At 40.1% G+C, this 14,311-nt stretch overlaps 1 protein-coding gene across 1 annotated transcript in view; it reads left to right on the top strand.

Annotated features, from left to right (window-relative positions):
* grk6 (G protein-coupled receptor kinase 6) overlaps positions 1-14,311 on the top strand; it is a 42,878-nt gene that overhangs the window by 13,081 nt on the left and 15,486 nt on the right. The window contains exons 3-6 of the mRNA XM_036587937.1: positions 6,285-6,397; positions 11,496-11,573; positions 12,186-12,286; positions 13,512-13,604. Coding sequence (XP_036443830.1) covers positions 6,285-6,397; positions 11,496-11,573; positions 12,186-12,286; positions 13,512-13,604 — 385 coding nt within the window. The remainder of the gene's footprint in view (positions 1-6,284; positions 6,398-11,495; positions 11,574-12,185; positions 12,287-13,511; positions 13,605-14,311) is intronic.

Raw genomic sequence — 14,311 nt, 5'->3', positions numbered from 1 at the left:
TGTGATCTGCAGAGATTAGGTGGACATAGTCAGCAAGTTTGGCCATCCACGTTTTTGTCCCCGAAATGATAGCAACCATGTTTCCTCTTTCTACTTTGTGCAATTACTGTACTTCAAATTATCTTCCAGTCAGGGAATCCCTACAGACTGTCATCCTCATTTAGTACAAGTTACCTAATCCAATACATAGCTGTATTATGAGACAGTGGTTTATCCACTTTTGTCCACCACTTAGGAAAGAATAGAGCTGCCATCTTAGCAGGCAATGCAGGAAACTCTGCAGCTTCCGTGTTTAAAGACAAGGAGCAAAAAAATGCTGCCTTCCACAGCACACATCCACTCCACCCCACACATAATCATCTCTGTGCATTTTTGTTGTACAAACAAGCACTTTGCTGCTAGGGATGAACACATTTTGATATGCAAATGTTTGCATTTTTCAAAGGCAGTGCATTCAAATATTGTATGACGCAAACACAGGTTCGTGTTTATGTTGTCCTTCATGTGTTGCGTGCATCTTATCTCTGTGCCTGATCGTTCAGTTGATTTTGTTATTTATCTTCATGTTTTGGGCATAATTAATTTAACATACCAACAGAAAGAGAGTGTACATTGTGTACATTTGTCATTTTTCTTTGAAAAACACGTTGCTTCACTTGAATTGCCATTTAGCTTAATGTGAAGCGCAGTATCAGCTTTTTGTGTCCCCACTTTCTCTGCAGTCGAAGAAAGTGAAAGGAAAATGAGTGAAAAAACAGGAGTTTCCAAAACTAGAGTTCAAAAACGATGAAAAGATACAGAGAAAATGGGACTATGGCAATGGGACTTGGATCGTGAAAAGCAGAAAACGCAAACAACTTCTAAGACTCAACTTTCAACGTATGGAAAAATATCTTGAAAATTTTTTTTTTGAAAAGCCAAAAGCAGAACAGAATGTATAACTGTAGCTTTATAACTGAAGCTGAATAGCATGTGCTTAATGGCAGTTTTGATTGGTAATTAAATAACGGGAGTCTCTGACTTTTACACAGCACCATAATACATAATTCATTTCATTCAAAATACAAATTCAAATTTCAAATACAAGAGTAAGTAAATAAATACTACGATAAGTTTGGATTGGGGACGTACCAATATGAGAAGCTGATATCCATGATCTTTTATGTACATCACTGCCAATAACAATACCAACTCATGACCATTTATAAACTGGTATGACTAAATTTACCAGGATTAGTATTAAGGAGAAATAAAACATTTGTTTTCTGTAGGATTACAAATGCTATACAATCAATAAAATGCAGACATTATAGCACAATAGCCCAGTGTCACCTAAACATTCTGCTGTTCTGAAATACAGTAAATGTGTCATCACATATAGGGTTTAAACATCTGTCCAATGCCAATATATATATATTTTTGCAACTATCTGCTGAAACCAATATTGATTCCAGTATTATCAAACTAGCATTCCTAGTTTGGATATCTGTATATTCGAGTAGCCATGCCTAACTCTGCTAGACAGAAAGATGGGTGGTGTTTCGTTTCCCGAACTTGTTGTAGGCAAGCCGTTGCTTGGCTCGAGGCCCACCTTTTTGCCAATTGAGCCACAATAAGACCCTCAGCATCCATGCTAGGGCCCCAGCAGCCTTCCGTCAATGCAGCTTTGTGTGCCGCTCGCTGCAACTGTTAATGAGCCTCCAATTTGGCTTCATGACATTGGTTCCTTTCCCCTCGTCGCACGTTTGACTTTATCAGAGCATTACCCCAACCAGCAGTGCAATGACAAGTCTAATATCACTCAGCGGGCCACTCGCTCCTGGAGACTTTAGCATGACGTCGACCTCGTTTGAACCCTCAAGCAGATGGCAGTGTCCCATGCAGCGCGATGTAAGGGCCGTTTGAGGTAAACGTAAAAGCATGAAATGAAGTTAATGTTGCAGAAGTCATCCAATCAGCGTAATCTGTGGATGGATTTTTTTAAAGACTGGCTTTTTGTGCGCCTGATCTTGCTGCCTCTCTCGCTTTCCCTTTCCCTTTCTTTGTCTCTCCCTCTTCTCACTCTCTCCCTTTGTCTTTCGTTCGTTCTTGATGTGTGTTTTCCTTTGATCTGCTGACTCTGCTGTATTTGTGCAGCGAGAACTACGTTATGATGTATAAAGACCTTTAGTTCACAGGGGCTCTTACCATCTCTTCTGACTGCCCTACCTTCTCAAAGCAGCCTCTGTCCCTCCATGAATGACATTGTGTTGGTGCTAACACAGTTATTTCAATGGACCATTCTGACCATGTTCTCTGTGGTGTGCTGCGAAGACCACCCTGTGAAAGAAGGACATAGATACATAGTTGAGATGGGTATTTTAAACATGTTTGGTTTTCTTTTTTTTACATAGTATTCAAGAGAAAATATTCTGTACTGTTATGAATAAACAACACTACATATAAGGTGCTGGGGGGCTTTATTTGTACCCTGTTTGTCAGCTACCTCTGAGTGTCCCATTCTTTTTTATTTTTAAATTTTTTTTTTCAATTTTCCATCCAATTTTCTTGGCCAGTTCCCACTTGCTAACCAGGTTTCCCCTTATCACACTGTGCTACCAAGCTGGGAAGGTGAAGGCTAGCACATGCTTCCTGTGAGAGACGGAAAGCACTACCGCAACTTTTTGAACTGCCGCTCGTGCTGTGTCATTGGACAGCTCAACTCGCAGGAGAGGAGAATGCTGAAATGCCATTTCTTTTAAGCTACCTAATAGACACTCCTGTTGGCTAGCATTACACTTGGTACTGAGTAGAGAGGGAGGACTATCCTAGCCACCCAGAGAGAGCAAGGCCATGGACTCGGAATCTCCGGCCAATGGAGTGAATGCTTACATGGTTGTGCCACTCGGAACCCCTTCTGTTGGCAGTATTTTTCTATGGGGATTATATAAGCTGTGAGTATGCAATTGAACATCTTTGTCAGCAATGGGTGCATCTTAAGCTAATTGAAAGGAGTGTGTAGGTCCTTTTGGATGTATGGTATGTATAGATAATAAGTATAGATTGATAGATAAAGAGATAGAGAGCGAGTAAGGCCATCGTTTACCATCAAATATTACCAGCATATTAATATAAACCCTCTTTGATTGTTTTCCTTTGGCAACATTTGTCATGATTCAGAATTATCAAAACCAAGTGATGTGTAGTTAATAATGCAGCCATGCAAAACAGCTGAAAAAGGGAAGGCTTTGGCCCAGCATTCAGTTGTGATCCTGTGCATTAATAACCATTCAAGTCCACATTAATGTGTCATAAAGTTAAAGTTAATATGCCATAAAGTTAATGTTTAAGTTAACTGCAAAGCCCAACTACAGCTATAATATGTCTATAAGGAGCTCAGTCATGCATTCGAGAAGTGATGTAAAATGTTCGTTTAAAAGCTTTGCCAGACTCTGCACTGCTTTGCTTACGTATTACTTTGATTGGGGAGCAGATTCATTCTTCAAGATATTCAACCAAAAAGTAAAAAATCAAATTCTTCAAAAAAGAAAGCACCAACCTTCTCAAAAAAGAGACAAGAGCGCTTGGCTTATTGTTTTTCTGTTTGCTGTGCAAATGAAACTAGCAGCTTCTGGTGTTTGACATTATTCACATCCTTTTTCATGAGCTGATCGCTATCTCCTGCAGAGCCCCGGTGAACAACACACCTGTGGCTGTTCTGGCTGAGCGGGAAGAAGAGCCTCGCGAGCTTTCGATGTATTTATGCGGCGCTGCTATCAATACCAGCCTCCCACACGCGGCCGCTCTAACCAAAGCAAGCCCACACACACTCCCATTTGCCTGTGTGTAAATCCTGGAGCCTGTTTGCGTCCACCTGAGCGCCGCATGCAAATCCGCCTCCAGCTGCCGCTGCCCGGCCCCTAGCTCCTCAACCTACTCTTCTTCAACCTCATCGCAGACTGCGAGCCTAGCTGACGGCTCTCCAAAGCACTGCGTCAAACACTGCTCTCACGGTGCCATGGTGATGCGGATTGTTAAAGGAGTAGTTTGGCCAAAAAATAAATATTTTACCCTCTTACCCCCAAGGTATTTAGTCAGCCAAAACATGTTTGCTTCTTTGAGTTTGCACTTGAGCTCCAAGGCTAAGCCCTTAGATAGACTTATGAGATCTCTGACCTTTGTCCATTTTTGTAGATATTGTATCAATAACAGTGTCAGAAACCACATAAACAAGTCTATTTGAAATTACTTGAAGCCCCAGCGGACTTACGTGTGTTTTCTTGCTAATTAGGTGAGTCTTGGTCCTGTGACCACACATGTACAAAGGATGTCCTATGAATAGCTTTCATGGAAAGTTTGTGGAAATTAATGGAAATTCTCCACTCTCTATGTAAACTGGGCAGTCCTAATTTTGCCCTAAACAAATTACAAGGCTAAAGTGGTTTGTCCTGCCTTCACAGCGTTAACATAACGAAGCGTTCCCCGCAGCTTTTCTCTCCGCACATCAGAGATACTTAACGAGCAAAAGCTACTACTAAGTGAAAGTTAACAACAGAGGCATCTCAATCATGCATCCTCATTTGAATATTAGGACCACGCCCAGGCAGTTCTCAGCTATGTTTTTACAGGTGCATTAGTGAAGATTCAAGATACTCAACCTCTAATGGGTTTAGTAGGTGAACTACAGCAGCCATGGAATGATGTTTTTTATTCTTTGAATCCACCCCCTATTCCTATTCAACACAAAGCACCGCTGTAGAATTGACAGTGTCCATCGGAGTTTATTTAGAGTTTACTAACATTATAAATGCACTGTCATGACTTCACTGTCTAGCGATAAGCTTGGCTGTCTATTAAAGCTATTGCCTTTCTTCATAATTTAGATATAGATGATAGATGTATGGCATTACGCTAACGCTGCTTTAGAGGAGATACTAGACATAGCCTGCATCTCATTTGAATGCATTAGGGCAGTCTTTTCATAGTTTGAACAACAGTTTCACAAAATGTTTACGACAGAGAATAGCATGAGCTGATTTATCTCAGGGTGGTTGTGCTTGCTTTCAGGAACCTAGCTAAAAGATACAAGCATCAAGTGAGGGTAACAATACTGCTCTCGTCCCGGCAGAGTATTGATTTATTCTGCTTGGCAAATTATGATGACATACCATTACATTTCAGTTAATCAGGGAGATTTTTCATCTGATCATGCTATCCAAGTACTCTCCAAATACTGCTTTGCACTTAATTCCTTATGTAAAGTGAGCCAATCAACCATTTCAACGCTTTAAACATATTGCATTTATAAATCTGTCCATGAGGAATGTCACTGATCCTGCATCAACTTTAACCCCTTCACATGTGATACTTCCATTTTTGAAAAGTGCTTCCAGTATTAGTTCTTGTTGTAACATGTTCCTTGTTGTTTTTGGCAGCATGGCTCGTGTTTTTTTTCCTTCAGTACTAGAACCTGCAGGCGCAAGTTGCTTACCGGATTCACAATGTTTTCATAGCCGAGCAGACGGGGATGCGGACAGAGTAATGTGGTGTAGGGGAGGGTCTTACAAAATCACTGACAGGGGTCAGTGTAAACACAGATAAGCACTATGACCCATAGTGCAGTTTTCTAAACGGGGTTTCTTAGGCACATAATACACTTGTTCTGATGCCATTGTTTTAAAAACATTTAAAAATACTATATCCTTGGGATGTGGTTTGAGGTGAGAATGTGATGATTTAGGCATGCAATTTGCACAGGGCTTATAAGGGAAGGATGGTGTAAATTAGAATTTTTGATGAATTATTTCCTTAAAAGTACACTCCTGACCAAGTAAGAGGGCCACTGTGTGATTAGCTGTAGTTCTGAAGCATTCGGGTTTGATTGGAAGGGAAATTCACTGAAATTCACTGGAGCTTGAGAGGCAAGTACCGACAGGCCGGGCCGTAGACTTGACGTAAACAAGTGGTTTGGCGAAGCAGTGAGTGTGCCTTTAATGCTGGGAGATGGCCTGTGGTAGGATGTTGATGATGCTGCTCGTATCCGTTTCTTTGCAGTCAAGTAATGGTCATGTCCCTGAGGTTCCCTTTACAGGGAGAGAGAGAGAGGAAGAGAGAAGAGTGCTATTGATTTTTATTGTATTCATCGACTGGCTCCAATGATATTTACTCATTTACTCTGTGAGCTTGTACGTGTGTGCCTGCCTATGTGTGTGTATATGTGCTTGCATGCATATGTGTGTGTGTGTGTTCAAATCCTCCCTTTAAAGTGCTTAGTCATTGAGTCCCATCTTGTTCCATTTTCACAGAGAAGGACTACAACAGCCTTTGTGAGAGGCAGCCAATCGGGCGCATGCTCTTTCGGCAGTTCTGCGATACCAGGCCGGAGCTGAAGCGCTGTGTCAGATTTTTGGATGCCGTGGTAAGAGGCCAACTTCTTTTTATTTTTATGTATTTCTTGTTTGTTGATATATTGGACAACATAAACAATTTGCTTTTCCTGTCAGCATTCCCTAAAAAAACCTCAGAGGATCTGGTAGGATCTGGCAAGTTTGAGAGGCTTTGGTGTTGTTATGGTTTACCATAACAACACTGATCAGTAGATCAGAAAATGTAGGATGTTGGTTATGTTGGTTTTCTAAAGAATATATGAAATGCACACTTAGCTATTAAGTGGTCAGTTAAAAATAATGGTTCCCAGCCTGGAATAATTCCTGCGTATATTGGTGTACTGCTTCAACACCCTTGATTAAAAAATCAGCTAATTAACAAGCCCTTCCTGAGCTGAGGTTGGTGTTTTAAAACACGGTTGGTGCCAGTTGTATTCAAGCAGTGATTGTCAACCCTGCTCCTGGAGATCTACCTTCCTGCAGAGTGCAGTTCCAGCCACAATCTGCTACACCTGTTCCAGCTAATTAACTTTTCCCTTGTCCTGCATTGGCGGGATCAGGTGCATTAGTGTTAGGCGGGGGGGTGCATGTTACATACAGGGTGAATCTAAACTCTGCAAGAAAGTAGACCTCCAGGAGGAGGATTCATGACCACTGTCTGTCTGCTGTGTCTGTGTTGTACCATTGATTACCATGGACAGTAATGTTGACGTGTTTCCCTGTACTTGAAAAAGAATAGAAAACCTGTTCGTGTGAAACATACGAATAATAGAAGCATTTGGGCGCTTAGGCCCTGCATTATGTACATAAACAAGATACATGATTTTGTAATGCAAATTTTAAACTACAACAGTCTGAGTCTTCAGATGACAGAGACATGAGAGAATGTCTTGCCAAAACTGTTCTTATGAAGTTCTATCCGACTTAATAACACTGGAGCAGCACCATAAAAAGTAGTTCCAGCTACTTTCATTTTTTCAGAAGTCTTCTGCTATCTGTGCATGATCAGGCAGGAGCCTGTGAAAACTCCACCCACAACACTACACTGGAAGTGTATTACCACAAAGTCTTCTCTCTGAAAAACTAATTTGACCTCTGAAAGAGCAAATTCTGCACATTTTCAGATTAATACAAAGGCTTTTGACTGAAGAAAATCTAAAAAATAAATATTTTTTTTGTACAAAAATATGTATTTTCTCATAAATTCACAGAATATAGTAACTGTTTAATGGCCTCTACTATTATTAGAGTCATTGAGTTTTCTGTCCTTTTCACAGAAGCATGCTGAAATTATTGTCTGTTGTAATTGACCCTATGCTACAGATGAGGCATGTAGAAATTGGGTTGAAAAAAAATAATCCTTTAAAATAAGAATGCCTATTCCATTTCCAGTGCCTCACTTTGGGAATAAGAGAATGCAGGGAAGGCACTGAGATGCAGTAACCTTGGCTGTTAACAGCCAGAGAGGTTGCAATCTACGTCAGCGCCCCCCTCAGCCCCCCTCCTCTTCTCTGAGTACTGGGGTGACCCGAGCAGCACTTTGTGGAGGCTTGTTGAGGTCACACTTGTGGCAGTGACTCCATTTAGTCTCTGTAGAGAAGAGAGCTACTGACTACAGTGTAGTAGAGCTGCTCCTGCTATTGGCTAAACCTGGGCCTATCTCATTCCTTTAGCACTAATGTATTTAAAAAGAGCCATACCCACTAGAATGTTACAAGTCACCTAGTTGCGCCACCAACCACAGCTTTAAGATTGGTTTGTAGAGAATTAGATTATTAACTACTAGTAGTTTTACTTCTACCATTACTAGCTTTATAGGAGACTTTAGCCCCACTGACCCCACAGACCCCATTGGTACAGACTTTTGCTCACTCCTCACTTAATATCTTAATAATAACTCAATAATGTTGTATTATTTTCCATGTAGTTACTGAATAACAAGCCTTATGATGTGGAAGACCATGAACACAAAAAACTGAAAAATATTGCTGTCATTTTATAAATTTCCAATGTTTTACTGCTTTTTTAAAGCAATTTTATATAGGTAAATCATTGTATATCACTGTACATCATATATATGCCTAAACAGTACAGTGCAAAGGTCAGAGACCACCCTTCATGTGTGTAATTTCCTGTCAAAATGGCAAATAAGTACAAGCATGTTCATTTTCCAGGAGATATGTCTGAGGAGATTAGACGTAAGATAATCCACGTACATAAAGAAAGGGAAAGTCAAAAGACCATAAGTGAAAACACAGGACTTTCCAGACTGTCCAAAACTGAAGGTCCAAAAAGTTTACAAGATATACAGAAAATGGGACTCCTGTCAACCGAGCAAGGCCTGATAGACCACCAAAACAGTCCCCATCAGATAAACAGCACTTAAAGCTTTCATCTTTGAGAGAGAGGAAAAAATAGAGCTCCACTCTTGCTTCAGATCTAAAAAAATCCACAGTTGTTTCTTTTCATCCTTTCACTGTGACAAGATAGCCAACACTATGGGTCTCACTAGTTGTGTAGATGTCAAGAAGCTGGGAGAAGGAAATAGACAAGAAAGAAGAAACAGAACAATGGACTCAGAACAGTGTACTGACCACCCCAGCATCCAAACCTCAACATCACTGAATGGAATTACTTGAATTGTGAGATGCAGAAAATGCAACCAGCTTCTAAAATTAAACTTTGGATGTGTGGAAAAATGTCCCTGCTCATCTCTTGGAAAAACTGAAATGAAATCTCCCAAAAAGAATGAAAGTTGTAATAAAGGCTAAGAGAACACAGTAAATACTGAAAAATATGAATTTATTTAGTTGTTGAGGCTTTTATGTAGTTTTCTGTTAAAGAAAAGTGAATAACTTGTACTTAAAGAGTGTTTTGACTGAAAATTAAATAAATGAAGGGTAGTACTGTAAGCATGTAAATATATTGGTGTCATGCTACCACTGACATACTGCCTTTGCATCATAAAAAGTGCTCAAGTTGAGGCCTTCTGGTTATGTCACTCCTTGAAAAACTGATTCACATGCTCTACCCATAACAGTCAAAGCCAGTCTTGGCTGTGTTTTCATCTTGGTCCAAATTCAGATATCTAGAGAGAGCTGTTACTTGCTCTGCCCTTACAGGCCACAGTACTGAGACCTCCGTGTAAATATCGTCTTTCGCTTGCACACTTCCACCCACGCGTGAACCATCGTTGCTGTTTGCTCCTCTCCAAAGGCCAAGTAGCGGCATATTTAGCCAAAGCGCGATAGCAGCAGCTCTGACTGCATTAATAAACATGTTATGAACAGTGAACAGTGTCTTGGCCTCAAATCGAGGGGCTTTCCTCACCCGCATTCAAACAGATTACCCATTGACAAAAGCCAGGCACGTATTACTCCAACAACGAGGCTCTTCAATATAATCACCCTTCTCAGTATGCTGTAGGGTTGACTTGATTTTATCTAGACAGTGCTTATATCGGAGCCTGCATCACAGACAAATCCCGCAGATCAGGAACAGCTGACTATGTTTGCTAGTGCTTTTGTCTGCTCTACATCCTTTGTCATGGTCAGACACGTTGAAGTTGCTTATTTGTCACATGTGTGAGTGACTGGGGACTAGGAAAGCAGCTGACTGGAGCTGAGCAAGGTATGAGTGTAGTTTAGATATGTGTCACTCTCCTTTAGTTAGGTTCCAAAAGAAGCCAGTCATTTTTTACCTGTTTTAAACCTTTGATATCTACAGTTAATGCAGTATTTTTGCTATACTGTTTAAAGCTGTACTTTGTAAGATTTTTTAGTTAAAATTAAAAGTAGCATTACTGAGTCAAAAGAAGAAATGCACGCTAAAAAGTGGTTTGTGTGCGCTGCTGTGAGTCTCCCTGTAAAAACTGAAATAATCATTTAAAAGTCAGAGGTGTCGGGATTTTGTGGGAGTTTTTGGACCACGTTGTAGTTCTTCACGTATTAATGCTACACACACAGGCTCTAAAAGAAGGTCCGGTTCAAGGTTTATGCAAAAGCAACATTATACTGATGAAGATATGATGACAATTATAGATCATTCACTTACGTCTTCAGAAGACGCGTCCTTCACTAAGTTTTGGCTGAGTTCTCTTTAAATACTCATATTGATTTGCTCGGGGAAAGGGTCTTAAGTGCAGCCAATGTTACAAAATGCAATGAATTACATTTACATTTGATTTACATTCTGTTTCGGCAGGTCTGAATAGCACTCCTGACTTTTTAGAAGTGACAAAAATGTGGCAAAAATCTAAAGGATGTTTTTCTTGCGCAAAACAACAACTTCCATCAAGTTCAAATAATGATAAAATATCTCCTTTTATGCTTACAAACACGAAACGTATCAGTTCACAGTGTAGACGGTTTAAGCCCTTCTTGTGCTGGTTCAGGTGTGTAGTAGAGTGTGAGAGAAAGCACAAAAATGTGCTGAGCGTGTGCTGAGGTCCCCAGGACTAGAATTGGGTTAACCCTATCAAACCACGCGTCTTGCTAGAGATCCATTTTGAGAATTTGGTGATGGCCCCTTTAACTCATTTAAATCTGCTGCCAGAGTGCACGTCCATGTTGACCAGAGTGAAATGTCTCAGCGTTTCTGTGTGCTGCCGTGTTTTTTATCACTGTAAAAAAGATGGTTGAGGCTTCCTTTATCGTTGGAAGTGCTGATATTTTTCCAAGCATACAAGCTCATTCTGATCGCAGTTCAGATTTGTAAGAGCTCATTATCAATTTGTTCAATCAGAGTAACGAAAAATGCAGCTGACTTACATTCCTGTTCATGTATTCTCAAAAATGTAGTTTGACTAAATAAAAATCTGGATTTTCAGCTAGATCACATTCTTTACATATTCAGTGAAGACAACAACAGCACTGTGAAATTGTAATTAATGGAGAAGAGTAGATTGATTGGCAAGAATAGTCACTTTTTGGCCGTAAAGAGTTAAAGCCTGACGGAGCTTTTGATGTCCTTCATAATTGTGTTCAGCTAATTGAGGAATTACTTCTGGCACATGTCCATATTTGAACACAGACAGAGAAGACTTTGGAGGGGTTTTGTAAATTGAGACATCATCTTCTTATTACATAATGAATGTATGCGTGTATGTGTGTGTGGGATTGACCATTGTAGGCTGAGTATGAAGTAACCCCGGATGAGAAGAGGAAGGAATGTGGACAGGAAGTCCTCGACAAGTATCTTAATCCAAAGGTAACGGGTCTCATGAATACGGCTTAGATAAATATCAGTTCATTTAATGGGTAATTCCACAGATTTGCTATGGAATTTCAGCTTAATTAAAGCATTAAGGAGTAAACAAAGACATTCAGAGTGGTTTGATGTGAAATGCTCCATTGTAGAGAAAGAGTTAGAAATGTTCACAGTGGTGGTGTTAGGAACCAGACGTCTGAAGAGTTTAATGCCTCTAAAAGCTCCTTCACAGAAAGTTATTACATGATGTTTTTAGAACTACGATTCCTGATGCCAGGTTTGCAGTAGTTTTGAGGGACAAATTTTGGCCTAAAACATTTTTAAATACATTCAGAGCAGAGAGATACAGGGTGAAGGACGTTCTAAGGCAAAATAATCACTAAAGCTATCTTACAGTTTCAGATGAACCACTATTTTACCAGCATCAACATTACATAACAGAACATATTATAAACACCTTCTCAGAAGACGCATGCAGGTTTTACTTTTATGAATCAATTCACTTCAAACCACTCTTAATGACTGTTTACATCTCAAAAGTACTTTGCTTTTAGACAATCTGTAATCTTTTTGTACTCGTATCTGTGTATTTATGTGTCTTTCTGTCTGCAGTCAGAGGACCATGTCCCTGAAGTGGCAGAGGAGATGATTTCTAAATGTGCAGAACGCTTGGAACAGGAGGCCTGTAAAGAACTCTTCATGGAGTGTACCAAGTGAGTCCCAGTTTCAAGCTGTAAAAAAAAACACCATATGTCCAAAAGTATCCAGATATCGATACTGAGTTTTCTGGAGTGATGAAACTCCGTCCAGTACCTTTGGGATGAGCTGGAGTGCCGTTTGTGATCCAGAACTAATCATCCAACATCAGCATCTGAACTCACTAATGCTCTTGTGGCTGGATACAATTAAATCCTCAACGCAGTGTTCCAACACCTAGTGGAAAGCTTTCCTAGAAGAGCATGGGCTTTTGAACATATGTTGTAGCTATATTTTGCAGTCAATCCGATATCAGAATTGACATTTTCACCTTGATAGCTGATGTACGTAAGTATGATTCATCACACTATTTTCTAAATTCTTGATTTCTCATATTTTTCCACCAAAACGTAGGAACTTTTGTCCACGTCTAAAACGTCTGCTGATTTTTGCCCATGTCACCATACACCAGTGGGTGGGGAAAAATAATATTAACCGATGATACACCTCTGCCTCCCACCACGTCCACCTATTGCTGAGAGAAATGCTCAGCTAGCTCAGAGACCCTCCTTAATACTGTGATTCACTTGGAAATATATCACTGTACAGAAGTAAAATGTGCTGTGATTTCCGTTGACGTACTGATATCTGTAGTACTTCTTTTAGCACATTCACATCCTTTTGGTTTCAGTGTAACCATGGGAGAGTACCTGGCTCTATAATGTTACATAAGTTGTCGGGAATGACTGTCTTGGCCTACGTTCCATTCCCCCATTCACTGAACATTATACAGATCTCACAAACATTTGTGCATCCATACAATCATTCATACAACCAATAAGTCAGGAAAAATTCTTGCAAACAATAATGAGAGCAATGGAAATAATAGATCCTGTGCTCTGCTCTAATTACCATTTTCAAGGAATGTGAAGCAAATCAAATCTGTCTGTTAGAGTCCTTTGGTCTGAGGCCTGTAGTGCAGAGTAGATGAAGAAGAGCCAAACAAATGGTACACTGCCCTCCGCAGTACCATTATAGATATAAACTACAGTTGTTAAGAGCTGTGCTCAGTAGCATCCCCACTGGCAGTATGTCCACTGACAAAACGGAAGAGTTAAGGTGGTCAGGCCTTTTAACTGTATTGGTTTTCCATTAGCATTTTAGCCTTCGTATAACTAGCTGAAATATTTAACATTGCTTCAGAAAATATGGGTAACAGTGTATTCTATTCTTCTTTTCCAGACTGATCCATGACTACCTGAGCGTGGCCCCCTTCGCAGACTACCTCGACAGCATGTTCTTCAACCGCTTCCTACAATGGAAATGGCTCGAAAGGTAGCACAGTAGGCCGTCTCCATAAGCCCACTGGACCAATATGTGCATTTTCATGTGGCTGAATCTCATGCCCTTAAATTATCTAATGCCTTACTCCACAGCACAGTGGCACCAGCCATCAGCCACAGAGGAACACATGACTTCTTGAATCACAGCCAAGTTCTCTGACCACTGAGATAGTAAATTGTTTATGCAGTTTAAACTTGATTCTTGTCAGTGGTCATGGTTTGCTATTTTCAGTTTAAAAAAAATAATAATAGTTTTGTCTCATGAGTATTTTGTACTATGGAAGTGATGCCGCTAGAAAGTTCTTTAACATCCCTGAGAATTCCTAATTATTCCTTTGAGTGCCGCAATTTATTTACGAAGCCAAGCTTATGCAAACCAGATGTGAACTTTGGCCCCCACTGTTTATTTGCATTTGTTCACAAAAATGTCTTCAACCTGAAAGTGGAAAAGCAAGACTGGACAAATTCCATCCAAAAATGATTCAGACAGAACAAAAATTATATGCTGCAATATTTTTTTTTCACCATTATGTTCCCACAAGTCCCACTAGACCACTCTGGTCCAGACTACTGCAGTGTCAGAAAGGCATAGTAAGCTATAGGGATCTATATATTTTGAAGTGATATTCCAGAAAACCTATGTGTGGCCTAAGATCCTGTTTTAATATTAAAATGACATTCACAATGTACCCATATTCC

This window comes from Colossoma macropomum, unplaced genomic scaffold (genome assembly GCF_904425465.1).
Source record: "Colossoma macropomum unplaced genomic scaffold, Colossoma_macropomum, whole genome shotgun sequence".
Taxonomy (NCBI): Eukaryota; Metazoa; Chordata; class Actinopteri; order Characiformes; family Serrasalmidae; genus Colossoma; species Colossoma macropomum.
The sequence above is the reverse complement of the archived record's forward strand: the minus strand, read 5'-3'. Positions and strand labels throughout refer to the sequence as shown.